The sequence below is a fragment of the Prionailurus bengalensis genome, chromosome B2, assembly GCF_016509475.1.
Source record: "Prionailurus bengalensis isolate Pbe53 chromosome B2, Fcat_Pben_1.1_paternal_pri, whole genome shotgun sequence".
In the NCBI taxonomy this organism is placed as follows: domain Eukaryota; kingdom Metazoa; phylum Chordata; class Mammalia; order Carnivora; family Felidae; genus Prionailurus; species Prionailurus bengalensis.
Window position 1 is genome coordinate 38851847 of NC_057349.1, and position 13425 is coordinate 38865271.

The window sequence follows — 13425 nt, forward strand, 5'->3', positions numbered from 1 at the left end:
GGATAACTGATAAATAGTCTATGCTATTTCATGGCTTAAGTATAAAGTTAAGGGATAGTAATCCAAATTCTTGATTCCAAGAAATAAAAACCAATTCTGGAAAATGTTAGCCAGGAGGAAATTTTCTGGGAGGGTCTATTGGTAACCTGGGTTCGGAAAAAGGAAGAGCCAGGTAGCCACAGTTCCATGGCTCTGAAAAGCCATTAACCATCCCACACATCCTGTCTTAGTTCAGGCTGCTGACAGAATACCAGAATATAACAGAATACCACAGATTAAGGGGATTAAACAACAAGTATTTGACTCTCACAGTTCCAGAGGCTGAAAGTCCAAGATCAAGGTGCTGACAATTCGGTGTCTGCTGAGAGTTCTCTTCCTGGTTTCAGATGGCCATCTTCTTGTGGTATCCTCACATGGTGGATAGCAGAGAGAGGGAAAGCAAGATCTCTTGTGTCTTTTAAGGGCACTAAATCCATTCATGAGATCTCCACCATCATAACCTAGTTACCCCCCAAATCCCACCTCCTAATACCATCACATTGGGAGTTCAGATTTCAACATATGAATTTCAGGGGGACACAAACACTCAGTTCATAGCACATCCTCAGTCTACTCTCTTGGGCTTCAATGTCTGGAGTGATAGTGGCATGGATCATGTCCCAGAGAATGGAACCATGTTCTGCTTTGATGACATCAAATAAGTTGAAAAGAGTTCATTAAAGGAAAAAAACAAAGGCTGAAATGCGGGGGGGGGGGGGGGGGGGTCACCTGATCTGTTCTCAAAGGGGACTATCCTTTTTTTTTTTTTTGCTGTGATTGAATTTTTTTATTTTTTTAATATAATTTATTGTCAAGTTGGCGAACATACAGTGTATACAGTGTGCTCTTGGTTTTGGGGGTAGATTCCTGTGATTTATCACTTACATACAACACCCAGTACTCATCCCAACAAGTAGCCTACTCAATGCCCATTGCCCATTTTTCCCTCTCCCCCACCGCCCCCCATCAACCCTCAGTTCTCTGTATTTAAGAGTCTCTTATGGTTTGCCTCCCTCCCTTTCTGTTTGTAACTACTTTTTCCCGCTTCCCTTCTCCCATGGTCTTTGGGTAAGTTTCTCAAGTTCCACATATGAGTGAAAACATATGCTGTCTCTCTGACTGACTTATTACACTTAGCGTAATACCCTCCAGTTTCATCCATGTTGCTGCAAATGGCAGGATTTCATTCTTTCTCATTGCCAAGCAGTATTCCATTGTATATATAAAATACATCTTCTTTATCCATTCATCAGTTGATGGACCTTTAGGCTCTTTCCACAATTGGACTATTGTTGAAAGCACTGCTATAAAGTCTGGGGTACATGTGCTCCTACGAATCGGCACCCCGTATCCTTTGGATAAATTCCTAGTAGTGCTATTGCTGGGACACAGGGTAGTTCTATTTTCAATTTTTTGAGGAAACTCCACACTGTTTTCCAGAGTGCCTGCACCAGTTTGCTTTCTCAAGGGGGAATATACCTGGCTCATATCTGAGAAGCTTAGCCCAGAAAGAAGGGGGTAATCATAGGCAGAAAGGACAGTACAGACACAAAAAAAAGATCTTCCAGAAATTGAAGCTTCTAAGAGCTCAGGTCGTGTGGCTGAAAGCGGTCCACTTCTTCCACCTACCCACAGATGGCTCCTTCAGCCAGAGCTCAAAAATCCCAACTTTGGGGAAGCCCCATGGGTAGGTACATGATGGGCACAAGCAAAATGTAGGTGTTTTCCTGACAGATTTCCAAAATAACCAATGCCACCACTGGGTCGGTCCCCTTCTCCGTCACACACTCTCCTCATGTTTTGTGGGATTCCCAGGGACAGAATGGCTGGCCCTTCCCTGGATCAGGTGTTAGGCCCTTCTCTATCTCCATTCTTACTTTCTATCCCACTAAGGAACTTTTCTACAATCCTATATTTACCCACTTAGCATTTCCTAAATATTTTTCTCAATTTTATGATTGCATCTTTCCTGGTTTTTTAGGAAAACAAATCTATTCCCACCTGGCCAATCGCTAATTTAAAGCATAACCCTGTCCTCAGGCTAATGTCTTTATGACACTATGACACTAACTGGCTAGTATTGATGTTAGCTTTTTTTGGGCCAAGAGCCATACATTTCTACCAACAAGAACTTAGCATAGGCTAGAATAAGGCCAGAATAAGGAAGATTAACTACAAATAGGAAAATAAATGAGGGACCACCATGATTCAAAGCACATAATAACTAGTCAAATACGTATTAAGTAGATGAATAAACATACTTGTGTAAGGCTCTAAAAAGGATGAATAAGGATGACAGTTCTCATAAAAGAGTATTACAAAGCTTTTGTATTTCAAAGACCAATAAATTTTTTTGTTTTGTTTTTTAAATAGGGAAAGGAAAAATCAACAAAGGATTGCTACCTTTTTATTTTTCCAAGTAAGGACATTTTCATAAAACTATCATCTCTATTACTACTCTCTCATGAGATAATAGACTCTTTGACATCAGCAAAGAAGGAAGGGTGTAATCACCGAATGAAGGACAGTCTTTCCAGAGACAGGATCATCGGCACATTAGATAGGGGTCTTAATTGTACATTATAGAGTCTCCCTCTAGCTAGTTTAAGCACAAAACGATGTATTACAGAGTCTAGATAGTCCACAGAATCATTGGAAGAGCTGAATGACTTCCAGTATTGATGCCCCACACCACACCAGAGAACCAGGCCACTGAGGAATCTACCAAATCTACCAGCAGCTGCCACAACAGGTGGGTCCTGGAGCCCCTCGGTGCCTCAGTATAACCACCATCCCCATGTTCTATTCAACTCCCAACATTATCCAATGGCAAATCAAAGCCCTGCATGAGTTCAGCTAATTGGCAAAACCTAAATGTACCACATCCCTGGATCTCCATCTGCCAAGGTGTCTGGGAAACATATGTTCAATTTTCAGCCTCTGCAGTTACAGGACGGCATGTGGAGCTATAGAAGGTATGGAATAAATCAATTTGCCACTGCTGGTGAGCTTTGGTGGCATACTCATGAAACACGTCAAGGTCTGATGCTAGACCACAGAATCAAATTTGGGCATGAAAGCCATCCTGAAGGATGTGTGCAGTCATGCTTTATTGAGAAGGCCCTTAAGGTCAACAGACTCACACTGGAACTGTGACTCTTCTCATAAAGAGAGTTTGCTGCCTGGAACCATAGCATTAACCACACCATAGTGGATATCTGTTGTATTCATGGCTGCCCATCGCCTTTCGGGTAGCTTTCTTCCACATTTGGGAATATTTGCTTGTAATGAATCCCATCTCTCCAATAGGAAAGTTAGAATTCAAATTTCCAGACTCCTTTGCAGCTAGGATTCAGCAAATGATTTGAGCTCTGCCAGTCTTGATGTCCCCACTTGAGATCTGATGTGGAAAAGGGTAGCGCAAAGAAGCGAGGAGCACGTGGAGTTTCCACATTTACTGACATGAACAGCAGCAGAAGCTCAGCCTTCAGGGGTGGTGATAAGGTCTGACTCCCGGCTCAGAAGCGGTGGTGGTGCTGGTAGAAGTGGCTGCTACCTAGTGCTCAGTCGTAGCATCCACAGCAATGCCAGTCTCCCCCCGTGGGATGGTCCTACAGCACGGTTTAGGGTATCATTCCTAGAAACCTTACCTCAGTCCTATTTCTCGGCCCTACAATGACTTTATCCTTCAGAATAAAATCCCTCGTCTATAATCCCCTGCCAGAGTGGATGCTGCTGTAAGCAACTGTGGAGCGACCTGTTGTGCTGGGTGAGCCACGAACACCCAACTCTGAATCCATGGCCTCTCTACCTTTCCTGCAGCAGACGGTGTCTACCTAGGCCTCGTCCCCCATCTTCTTCTTGAGTCACGTGCAGAGAGGGTCAGGGGAAAAGTGTCCTTTCTCTCTGACTCCCCCCATCCCAGGGGCTCCTACCGCCCAAGCATGCTCTTTTTCATCGAATTTTGATAAACAACACTTTGTGCGGGCAGGTATTCAGTAAATGTTTGAGGAATGATTTAACGACCGGTTAAGCACACTATAAAGTTACGCCCAGGTGGTTCCACAATCCGGACCTGTGCTATTCATGACAGTATCCACTAGCTGCACATAGCTACTGAGCACTTGAAATGTGGCTAGTACAACTCAGGAACTGAAGTTTTATTTTATTTTATTTCAGTTGACTTAAATTTTAAAATTTATATCCAATTCCATTTTTGGAGAACTTTTAGCTTGTTGAACGTGTTATGTAAAAGTACTTTTTCAGCACTAGATTTTATGAAGGCTAAATATAGATCAAATGTTTCCAGCAAAAATTTAGCACGTGTTCAATACACATCGAGATGCGCTGTGATTGTAAACTACCTACCAGATTCCAAATACTTTATGAAAAAAAGGATGCAAAATATGCCATTAATATTTTCATATTGATTACATGTGGAAATTATAATATTCTGGACATGTTAGTTTAAACAAAATATATTATTAACACTGATTTAACCTGTTTCCTTTTACATTTTTTCATGTGTGACTATTAGAAAACACAGAATTAAATATGTGGCTTTCTATTAGTTTTCCGTCAGACAGCACAAATCTGTACATTGGTGTCAGTGTCACTCAGCAGGCAGAGGGGGTGTCGAGGACACAGTTTACCTCTGAGCACTGGGGCCTCTAACCCTGCAGACCTGGCCAATCCTTGCAGCTCATTCCCCTGCCAGCTGTAAACCCGAAAGAAGGAAGTTTAGGCACCAGCCCTACAACATGCGTGAGAGAAGTCACAAGTTTGGTGTTTTAGGAACCAGGCAGGTGGCCTACTAGGAAAAGGGCCAGAGGTAAGGCCACAAGCAGTGACCAGTTGCGCTATTTATAGGCCATACACAAAGAAAAATTCCCCAAGTGGATATCCCTGGGTCACCAGTGAGCCATCCCTGCACAGGCCCTTGGAATCAAAAGGAGGCCCTGAGCCTCAAACATGGTCGCTTCATCCACGGGTGAAGAGTCTGAAGCCAGAGCGGAGAGAGCTGTGCTAAATGGCACTCAAGCATGGAGTGAGCGCTCAGTCTCCTAACGCCCCCAGAACACGCCAGCTCTCAGCTTTGGGTGCTGGCAAAAACACACCAAGCAGGTCCGATTTAAGAAAGGAAGAATCCACCCTCCAGGGATGGGGCCGCCTGCCACCCACCTGTAGATTTCCAAGCTCCTTTTTCCAGGCACTGCAAGTACCAGCCCGTTCTGAGGAATTAGAGCGGGGGCCAGAGGCATCCTGTCCCAGCACAGAAACCCCCGTGACTTTGATACACCAGAAGACTTGAAACTCTTAAAATTATTTGTTCCAGGGTAGGGAGGAACACAAGATAAAGATGCCTTGGGCTGACGTGGAGAGTAAGGAAGAGACATGGGAGAAAAGGAGGAAGCCCTACCCGGATTCCAGGACAGACAGTTGCTTCTGAGCCAAGAAGTGGGGAAGGCCGAGGCACCAACCAAAAGGGTGGAACACCAAGCAAGAGGGAAGAGGTGAAGGGACCCCACCCTGCAGGTTCACTTCTAACAGAAAGGGAAGAGACCCTCCCTGATTGACCATGCTGAACCCAGACGATATGCCTACCAGAAGCACAATCTACCAAATGCTTGCCTCTAAGCAGCCCCGACTGCTGTAATCTGACCAAATAAAACCATTCATACCCACATCCAAATTTATCAATCTGAGCAAAATACAGTTAGCAACAAAGAAACGAAATTTTCGTATTTTATTATTATACAATATTGTTTATCATAGAAAAAGCTTTAATATCTTTTCATTAAATACAAAAGCAAATTGCTAGTAGAGAGATTGCTTGCCTGCCCTTAAAAAAAAAATTTAACAATACCTGTTTGCAAACAAAAACATTGCTAGAATGGAGTCAAATCCTTTGTTCTCTTTTCAGGACCCAGCCCACTGATCTCTTTTCTGTACAGTGTCTAACACATCGTAGGCACAGAATAAATATTTGTTGACTGAATGGCATGTTCTTTAATCCCTATTGTTTATTTCCTGACCCTAAATTGGATCTTGATTCACAGGGTAAAATCCACACCCCCACCCCCATTCCTAGGGTAGCCCAGTGTCCTTTCATTGCCTTTGATACATGACATTGGCCCAGAGACACTTGCCTGAGGGGAATGACTGAGGGTTTCCGAGGGCAGGCCCAGTGACTCGGTAGAGGCAAAGAGATGCTAAGACAGAGACTAACACACAGATTCAGGGATGCAGAGACTGCAGAAAATGGTGACAGCAAAATGGAACCAGAGACACTGAAAACTCACACAGTTCCAGATAAAGAGGTAAAAAGGTTGGGCACGAATGTTAATCTTGTAGTTTCTTGTCAGCATTGATGTTTTATGACAGAGATAATGGCAGAAAGAAAGGAAGACAAGGCAAGGATGGGAAGAGAGAGAGACAAAGGAAGACAAAGGAGACAGGTGGACAGCCGGCATGACTGACCTTGAACCCTCCCCGCACACCCATGCTCACTCTTGGCTCCTACTGTAAGTCCAGCCACCATCACCCTCTATCCCCACCCAAAGACGGCTGAACCACTCTATGCTCGTCCCAACCCTTTCTCCAGCATCCTCCATGAAGCCTTCTCCTGCTCCAGCCCACGCCCCGCTGCCTCCCGTCTCAGCTCCTAAAGCACGCCCACATCCCCTAGCCCCAGGGCACTGCTGTTTTGGAAATAGCCTCTCGTCCATGAGGGCATCTTGACTCCCACAAGAGAACTGCGGGTTTGTCAAGCTCCAAGCCCCATTTCCTCCATGCCAGGATTCCCCGTGATACCCAGTCCGATGCAGAGTATCACTAAGTGCGCAGCGAATCCTTGTGAACTGGCCAGTGCCCAAGGAGTGCCGACAGGGCAGCCTAACAATCCACTGGGTCTAGGCAACAGCTTCCTAGAGGCTGGCCATGCCAGGGCCATCTCCTGGGCTCCTGCGCCCCCTGGCGACCAGGATGGGACCCGTTCGCAGCACGAAGCTGGTCTCTAGGATCGCGCCAGGGAAGCTGACAGTGCCCCCCCTCCCACCGCCCCCTGGTCTCACGGTGGCCACAGCCACCGTCTGAGGGTTCTGATGAGGTCGGTGGGCGCGGCCAGAAGCAGCTGCCGCGCTCTCCCTCGGTGTCGGGGGCCCCCAGGTGCCCAGAGTGCTGCGAGGAGGTCCCCACCCTGCCCCCTGGGGGCGCTCAGAGCTTCTCGTCCAGTTCCAAGCCCTGGTTCTCCTGGGCGCCCCCGCCGCCGTGCGTCCCGCTCAAGTAGTTCTGGATGGCCGAGGCGCAGTCCAGCCGCTCCATGACGGTCATGAGGTAGTGCAGTTCCTGCAGGCTGCCGTTCTGCTCCTCAAACAGCTCCAGGATGGCTGCGGCTGGGCTGCGCTGGCAGGACAGGAACCTGGCGGGATGGGGGATGGGCGATGCACTGGAGCCAGATCCACCCCTCCCCCCCCACCCCGCCCTCCAGCTCTGGCCCTCATTCTGCTCTTGCCTGCCTTCCAGGGCACCTGGGTGGTGGGAGGGCCCCAGACCTTGAGATCTGAGCTTGTCCTGGCTCAAAGGCTACTTCTCTCTAGGCCCCAGCCTCCTCCTCCTTCACCGAGGGCTCGGACGAGAGAATTGCCTCCAGCTCACATGGTCTGTCATTGCCTTCTCCATTTCCCCTCCCCCTCCCTCTCTCCCAGGCCACCACATCCTGCCCACCACTCGGGAAACAGCTGCTCGAAACCAGGCTTCACCATGACCCTCCCCTGCTCAAAAACCTTTCGGGGTCTCTTTCCAGTACCAACCAAACCCATACTCCAGACCCCGGGCTCATCCATAGCTTGGCGTTGCCCTTTTCTTCTGACCTTTTCTCCCAGCCCCCATCCTTCTGTGGGCCCATCCCCTTCCCACCTTGCACACAGCACACTCACAAACAGTTGTGCTCTTCCCTCCACACAGATGGGTACTTGATAAACATTTAATAGGTAGGTGATTTTTAAATCCACTTTGCTTTCAGCTGGGTCCAGTCCTAGTCCCATCTCCTGGGTGAAGTCCTTCCTGACCACCACACTCACAGTCTGGGTTCTGGAGCTTAGCTCAGAATTGTTCTCCTACTGATTGCTGTTGACAGAGACCATGGTTGCATTGCCCCCTGCCCCCATTACTACTAACATGTATTGAATTAACATGTGCCAGGCACTCAGCTACATGCTTTATACACATTACCTTACGGTGTGCATTCTACCCCTCAGGGCACAGCATGTCAAGCACTCAGTACGTACCCAATGACTTATGCATTAATTGATTCATTTTTAAATATTTATTGGGCACCTACTTATGGGCCAAGGCATCATTCTAGGTACTGAGAATACAGTAATAAATAGAGCTGCTCTATCATGGGGAACGGGGTGCGGAGTAGCCATTCTCGGACTTTTAAGTTGCTTCCTTATCTGTGCTGCAGTCCTCAAGTTGTCCTGAGAGCCCCCGACCCCAGTTCACCCTCCTCTCCCATGCGCAGACCCCACTCCCCTTACCGGATTTTCATGCCGCAGAGCCCCAAGTGGGAGGCCAGTCGACGCCAGTCATTGCCCGTGATGCTGTTTGGCTCCAACAACATTTGCAGCTGCTCAAAGAGCTCTGGAGGCAGCCTGGGGCAGAGGGGGCCCTCAGAGAGGGGGATCAGAGAAACCCAGTCCGTTCCACACACACACCCTGAATTGTGTATGCGCCCTCTGTGGGCACTGGGGCAGGAATCTCAAAAGTCCCCCAGTCAGCAGCCCAGGCCACCCCACCTCACCTGTTGCATGGGGGTGGCTGAGAGACAGGGGGTGGCACTGCCCAGGATTCTTCCTCTGATGCCTGGAATCTGAGGATTTCCATGTACTTGGTCTCCATGCCCTGAGCCAACAGAGGGTCAGGGAACCCATTTAGGCATCATGAGACATCCCCTGAATGAAACTAGGGAACCTGCCTCCATTCCCCATGTCCAGAGCTACTTTACCAGGAGATATCAGGACCCCCTACCCTCTGCTTCCCTGGCCCCAGAACTTTCACCTTTAAGTTTCCCTACTGAGTTCTTTGGGAGCTGAGACATGAAGACCAAACATGGTGCATCCTAACATACCAGGAGAAGTCTGGGTGAGGTCATAGGGCATGTCCCCTATTCCAAAAATAGGGACCCTAAACTCAGGCACATGTGTCTCCTTCCCCCCAGCCCTTGGTTCCTCCTTGCAGGGGACAACCTGAGAGCTATCTGCTTATTCTCCACCAAGATACCACCATGGTTCCCCAAAGATTCTCAACCCTGATTTCTTCAAACCTTCCCCCTTCGGAGAGTCAGATATTTAACTCCCATCCCACCTACTCGAGATCCTCTCCCTGGTCGCTCTTCTCACTGAAGATACACAACATCATCTCTCAGATGCATATACTCAGCCTAGAAAGAAACCACTTCTCCTGGATGCCCAAGTCCCTCTGGGCCAAGAGAAGAAGTTCATCCAGGGTTTGGTTCTTTTACCCTCCTACTGGATTCATCCATGGATAGACAAGAGAGAGTCAGGGAATAGAGGGTAGCTTGGAGGCCAGGTGGTCTAAGCCCCTGGAAGAATGCCAACCACCTGCTGAATTATGTGATTGGGGCCATACTTACTGGGCACCAGACCCCTCGCCCACTTTGCCCAGGACTCCTCCAGGCCCTGCCCTTCCCCTCTGCCCCTCAGCTCCAACTCACGTCCTGGAAGGTATGCATGGTGACAATGATCTCACTGGTAAGCGCTGAGCAGTCCTCATTCTCATTGGCTACAAAGAGGAGAGGACATGGCAGGCATGAGAGGGAAAGGCCCGGTGCAAGACAGCAGGGGAAGTGAAAGGGACTCCACAGTAAGGCTTTGGAAATCTGAAGACATTGGGCAGGACCTTCCATCTTTCTCTCCGCAAAGATCAGTTGTGGCTCCTCGCCTTTTAGAGAAGGTCTGCACGCAGGCCTGATCAAATGGGGAGCCACAGAGAGGCGAGGGGAAGGGGCGGGGAGGGGACAGGGCCCCTGAACTACCTGCTTTCCTCCGGAAGCAGAAGGAACGGAAGGGGCACTTTCCATGCCAGATGTGGAGATGGGGAACCAGCTGGCAACTGCTCTCATCCACGTTCTCCCAACCTGGGGAGGAGGCAGAGCGGAGGGCCTCAGAAAGTGGGGTCTTCCACAAGTGTTTGGAGGAATCCTATTTTGTGCAGGGTGCTGTGGGGAGGGACGAGGAGGGAGCGAAAGCAGGAGGGGGTCTCAAGTGGATGGGAGTCCTCAGAGCCTGGCCAGGACCCTGCGAGCAGCCTTCCCTAGCACCACACACCTCCCACACGCACACAGCGCACAGGCCTCCCGCCTCCCACCGAGCAGCCACGCATCTGTCCACAAACCACACAGACATCCCAGGCCCCGTGAGCAAGTGCACCAGCAGGTGCCACAGAAGGAAGGAGGGCAGAGAAGACTAGGACTCCTCCTTAGATACCGGGCCCCCAGCCAGGTGGGACAATAAAAGCCTCCCCTCCCCTTCCCCCACCCCTGCATCATCCTATCCTCCCATGGAGGGGCCAGGGCTGAGTGGGCCACAGAGGGTGGGAGTGGGCAAAGCCTGGGGCTCCTGGAGGCAGCCACAGAAACCAGGGGTCCCTGGAAGCTGTTGCCTGCCCAGGAGTCTCTGAAAGAACCTTGAGGATCCCAGATTTCTACCCAGGGGGAGGTCCAGACCCCTCCCTCTAGTGCCCCCCCAGAAGCCCCCTCCCTCACCCTCAGAGATGTACTTGAGCTTCAGGCACTGGTCCCCTCGGGCCCCTGTGAAGTCGAAGAGCTGGCAGGGCCCGCGCAGGCGACCACCGTGGGGCTGCTCGTTGGCCATGGCCCACTGCAGGGCGCAGGGCGTGTTGTTGAGAAAGTAGATGCGCAGCTGCAGGTGGGACTGTCCTGGCACCAGCGGCGAGCAGAACACAGCCAGCTGCAGCCATTTGCGGGCTTCCCAGCCTGCGGGCGCCTCCAGCACACAGGTGTAGAGGCTGCAGAGAAAGACGGTGACAGGAGAGGCTGGGACCCCGGTGCACCTGCTGCCAGGCTCCTCCTGCGCGAGGATCCAAGGAGAGCGGCGTGGGGCATGGACAGAGAGGAAGTGGCAGGGCGTCAGGCAGGTGGGGGGATTAAAAGTGAGTCAGGTCACTTTTAATGGAGAGCATCACCGAATGGGGAGAAGAGCCATCAAGCGTCCTCCAGCACGAGAGAGAGGAGAGGTGGGTTCCAGGGCCACTATGCTTCCCAGGGGACCCACACACAGCTGGCCCTGCTCTGCGCAGGGGTAGGAAGGAGCGGCAGAAGGGCCGGTGGTTCTAGAAAGACAGAGCTGAGGACAGACATGCGATAGGAGGGGGTCTTTGAAAACTGAAGAGGACAGGCGGCCCTGGACAGTTCAGGGACAGTCTTGAACAGGGGCACAGGGTAGAAACAGTTTTAGAGAGACAAAGGTGGGGATGGGTCAGGCCCCTTCCAGACGGAGGGCTGGGGTTGTGGTTGCAGGCAGGCAGAGAAACTACAGCAGGTTGCTAATCCTGGACAGGGTTTGAGTGAGACAAGCTGCCCTACCCACTAGGACAGAGGGACCAGGAAGGGACACCGGGCGATAAGGGATTTGTGGAGCATCTGGAACAGATCAAGGGGCAATTCCATACAGAGAGATGGGGGTGAGGCAGACAGAGAACACAGGCAGGAAGACTGGGCCGACAGGCCTACCTGAAGTGAGAGAGGCGGATGCGACACTCGTCCCTGGACGTGTGGGCCCCTGGCTGCCCTAGGGGCCTCCAGACCTTGGCATCGAGCAGGGTCGTGTTGCTGCTGTAAGTCCGTGCATGGCGGGGCTGCTGGGCACAGTGCTTGAACGTGAGGGTGCAGGGCTGCAGGAAGGAGGCCCCGTGGGGGCCACATGCCACCACAGGGCTCACCAGCCCCTGGGCTCGGGACAACGACGGGGCATCCAACAAGTCCCACACCAGGATCAGCGATACCCGCTCCTGGCGGCCCACAGCCACAGCACCTGGGGAGAATAAGCGTTGAGACAAGCCTGGCAGGCAGGCAGGCACCCCGCCACCCCAGAATGGGCCAGGCCACAGCGGGAGGGGAGGTGGGACAGGAGCCAAAGAGAGAGGGTGCCTCGCAGGGCACTGGGCGAGGCAGTGTGGAAGGAGAGAAAGACTGTGAGCCGGCTTGCGGTGTAAGCCTCAGCAAGCCACCCTCCTTCCTTCCAGGGATGCCGCCAGCCCAGTGGGGGCCTGTGGGAGTTTGCAAATTTGCAAAAGGTGCTCTTGCTCCAGACACTCTCCTTGATGGAGAATTGTCATAACACACCGTTCGTTACTACCAGACACTCTACTTCCACCTGTCAGGAAGCTGTCATAAAAATATGTAATCTATCCATCTTTGGAGTCAATAAAGCCATACTAAAAATATAAACAATTTTCAAAATTATGGCGATGTCTACGAATGATGCTCCCTTAGGCGCGATGCCCTTGTACAACACGCAACAAACAACTATATGCTGAGAAGGGAGAGGGTGCTGTTACCTGGCGGGATGAGCAGAGAGATGCCCATATCCCGGAGCATCAGGCAGCCACCGCGGTGATCCACCTCTCGGGCCGAAAACACCAACAGCTTGTGCATCAGCTGACGGACGACGGTCTGGCCTTGAGTGGGTGTATGCAGTTCCTGGTAGAAGGCAGCCATTTCCGGCAGCGTGGCTGGCGGGCACTGCCTTGGGGACTCATTTTCTGGTAGAGGAGTGGGATGGGACACTGGCTCCTCTTGGTTATCCAGCTTCCAAAAGGCCCCCAGCAGCCAGCGAGGACAGTGCCATCGGAGGCACTGGACCAGAAGGAGGGCACTAGCCACCGGGACCCCCACCAGCAGTAGGAACTGGGCAGGTTGGAAGGAGCACTCATGGGAGCACATCCACCTGGTCATTTGATGCTGCCAGCCCCCGTGCACCCCTGTGCCAGCCAAGGCCAAGAACCTGGAGGACAAAAGAGGTCAGTGCCAGGTGAACCTTTGTAACATCATGGAGGCCAAGACTTGGCCCCCAAGTGGCTACGATGAGGGAGCAAATTGTCTTCATTGTAGTGACTCCTCCATCAATTCCTTTAACGGGACCTCACCTATCTGCGTCTTACTCAAGAACCTACCGTCGCTCCCCATAGCCTATTATGTCAAATTAGACTCCTCTGAGGCAGAAAGAGCTTGGGTTTGGAGTTACATGATGTAAATTCAAATGCCGCCTTGGTCACTGGCTGAGAGAGTTTGCCGTATTGCTTAATGTGCCATAGTTTCTGCATATGTCAGAATATCCATCTTGA

General features: G+C 50.8%; 1 protein-coding gene across 1 annotated transcript; it reads right to left on the reverse strand.

Annotated features, from left to right (window-relative positions):
• Positions 1-5771: 5771 nt before the first annotated feature.
• UNC5CL (unc-5 family C-terminal like) lies at positions 5772-13081 on the reverse strand. The gene is made up of 8 exons (XM_043591323.1): positions 12640-13081; positions 11813-12113; positions 10826-11088; positions 10097-10198; positions 9776-9843; positions 8843-8943; positions 8580-8693; positions 5772-7459 (listed from the first exon to the last, which is right to left on the reverse strand). Exons 1-8 carry the CDS (start codon positions 13034-13036, stop codon positions 7255-7257), a joined length of 1551 nt encoding a protein of 516 aa, XP_043447258.1. The 5' UTR covers positions 13037-13081; the 3' UTR covers positions 5772-7254.
• Positions 13082-13425: the final 344 nt, after the last annotated feature.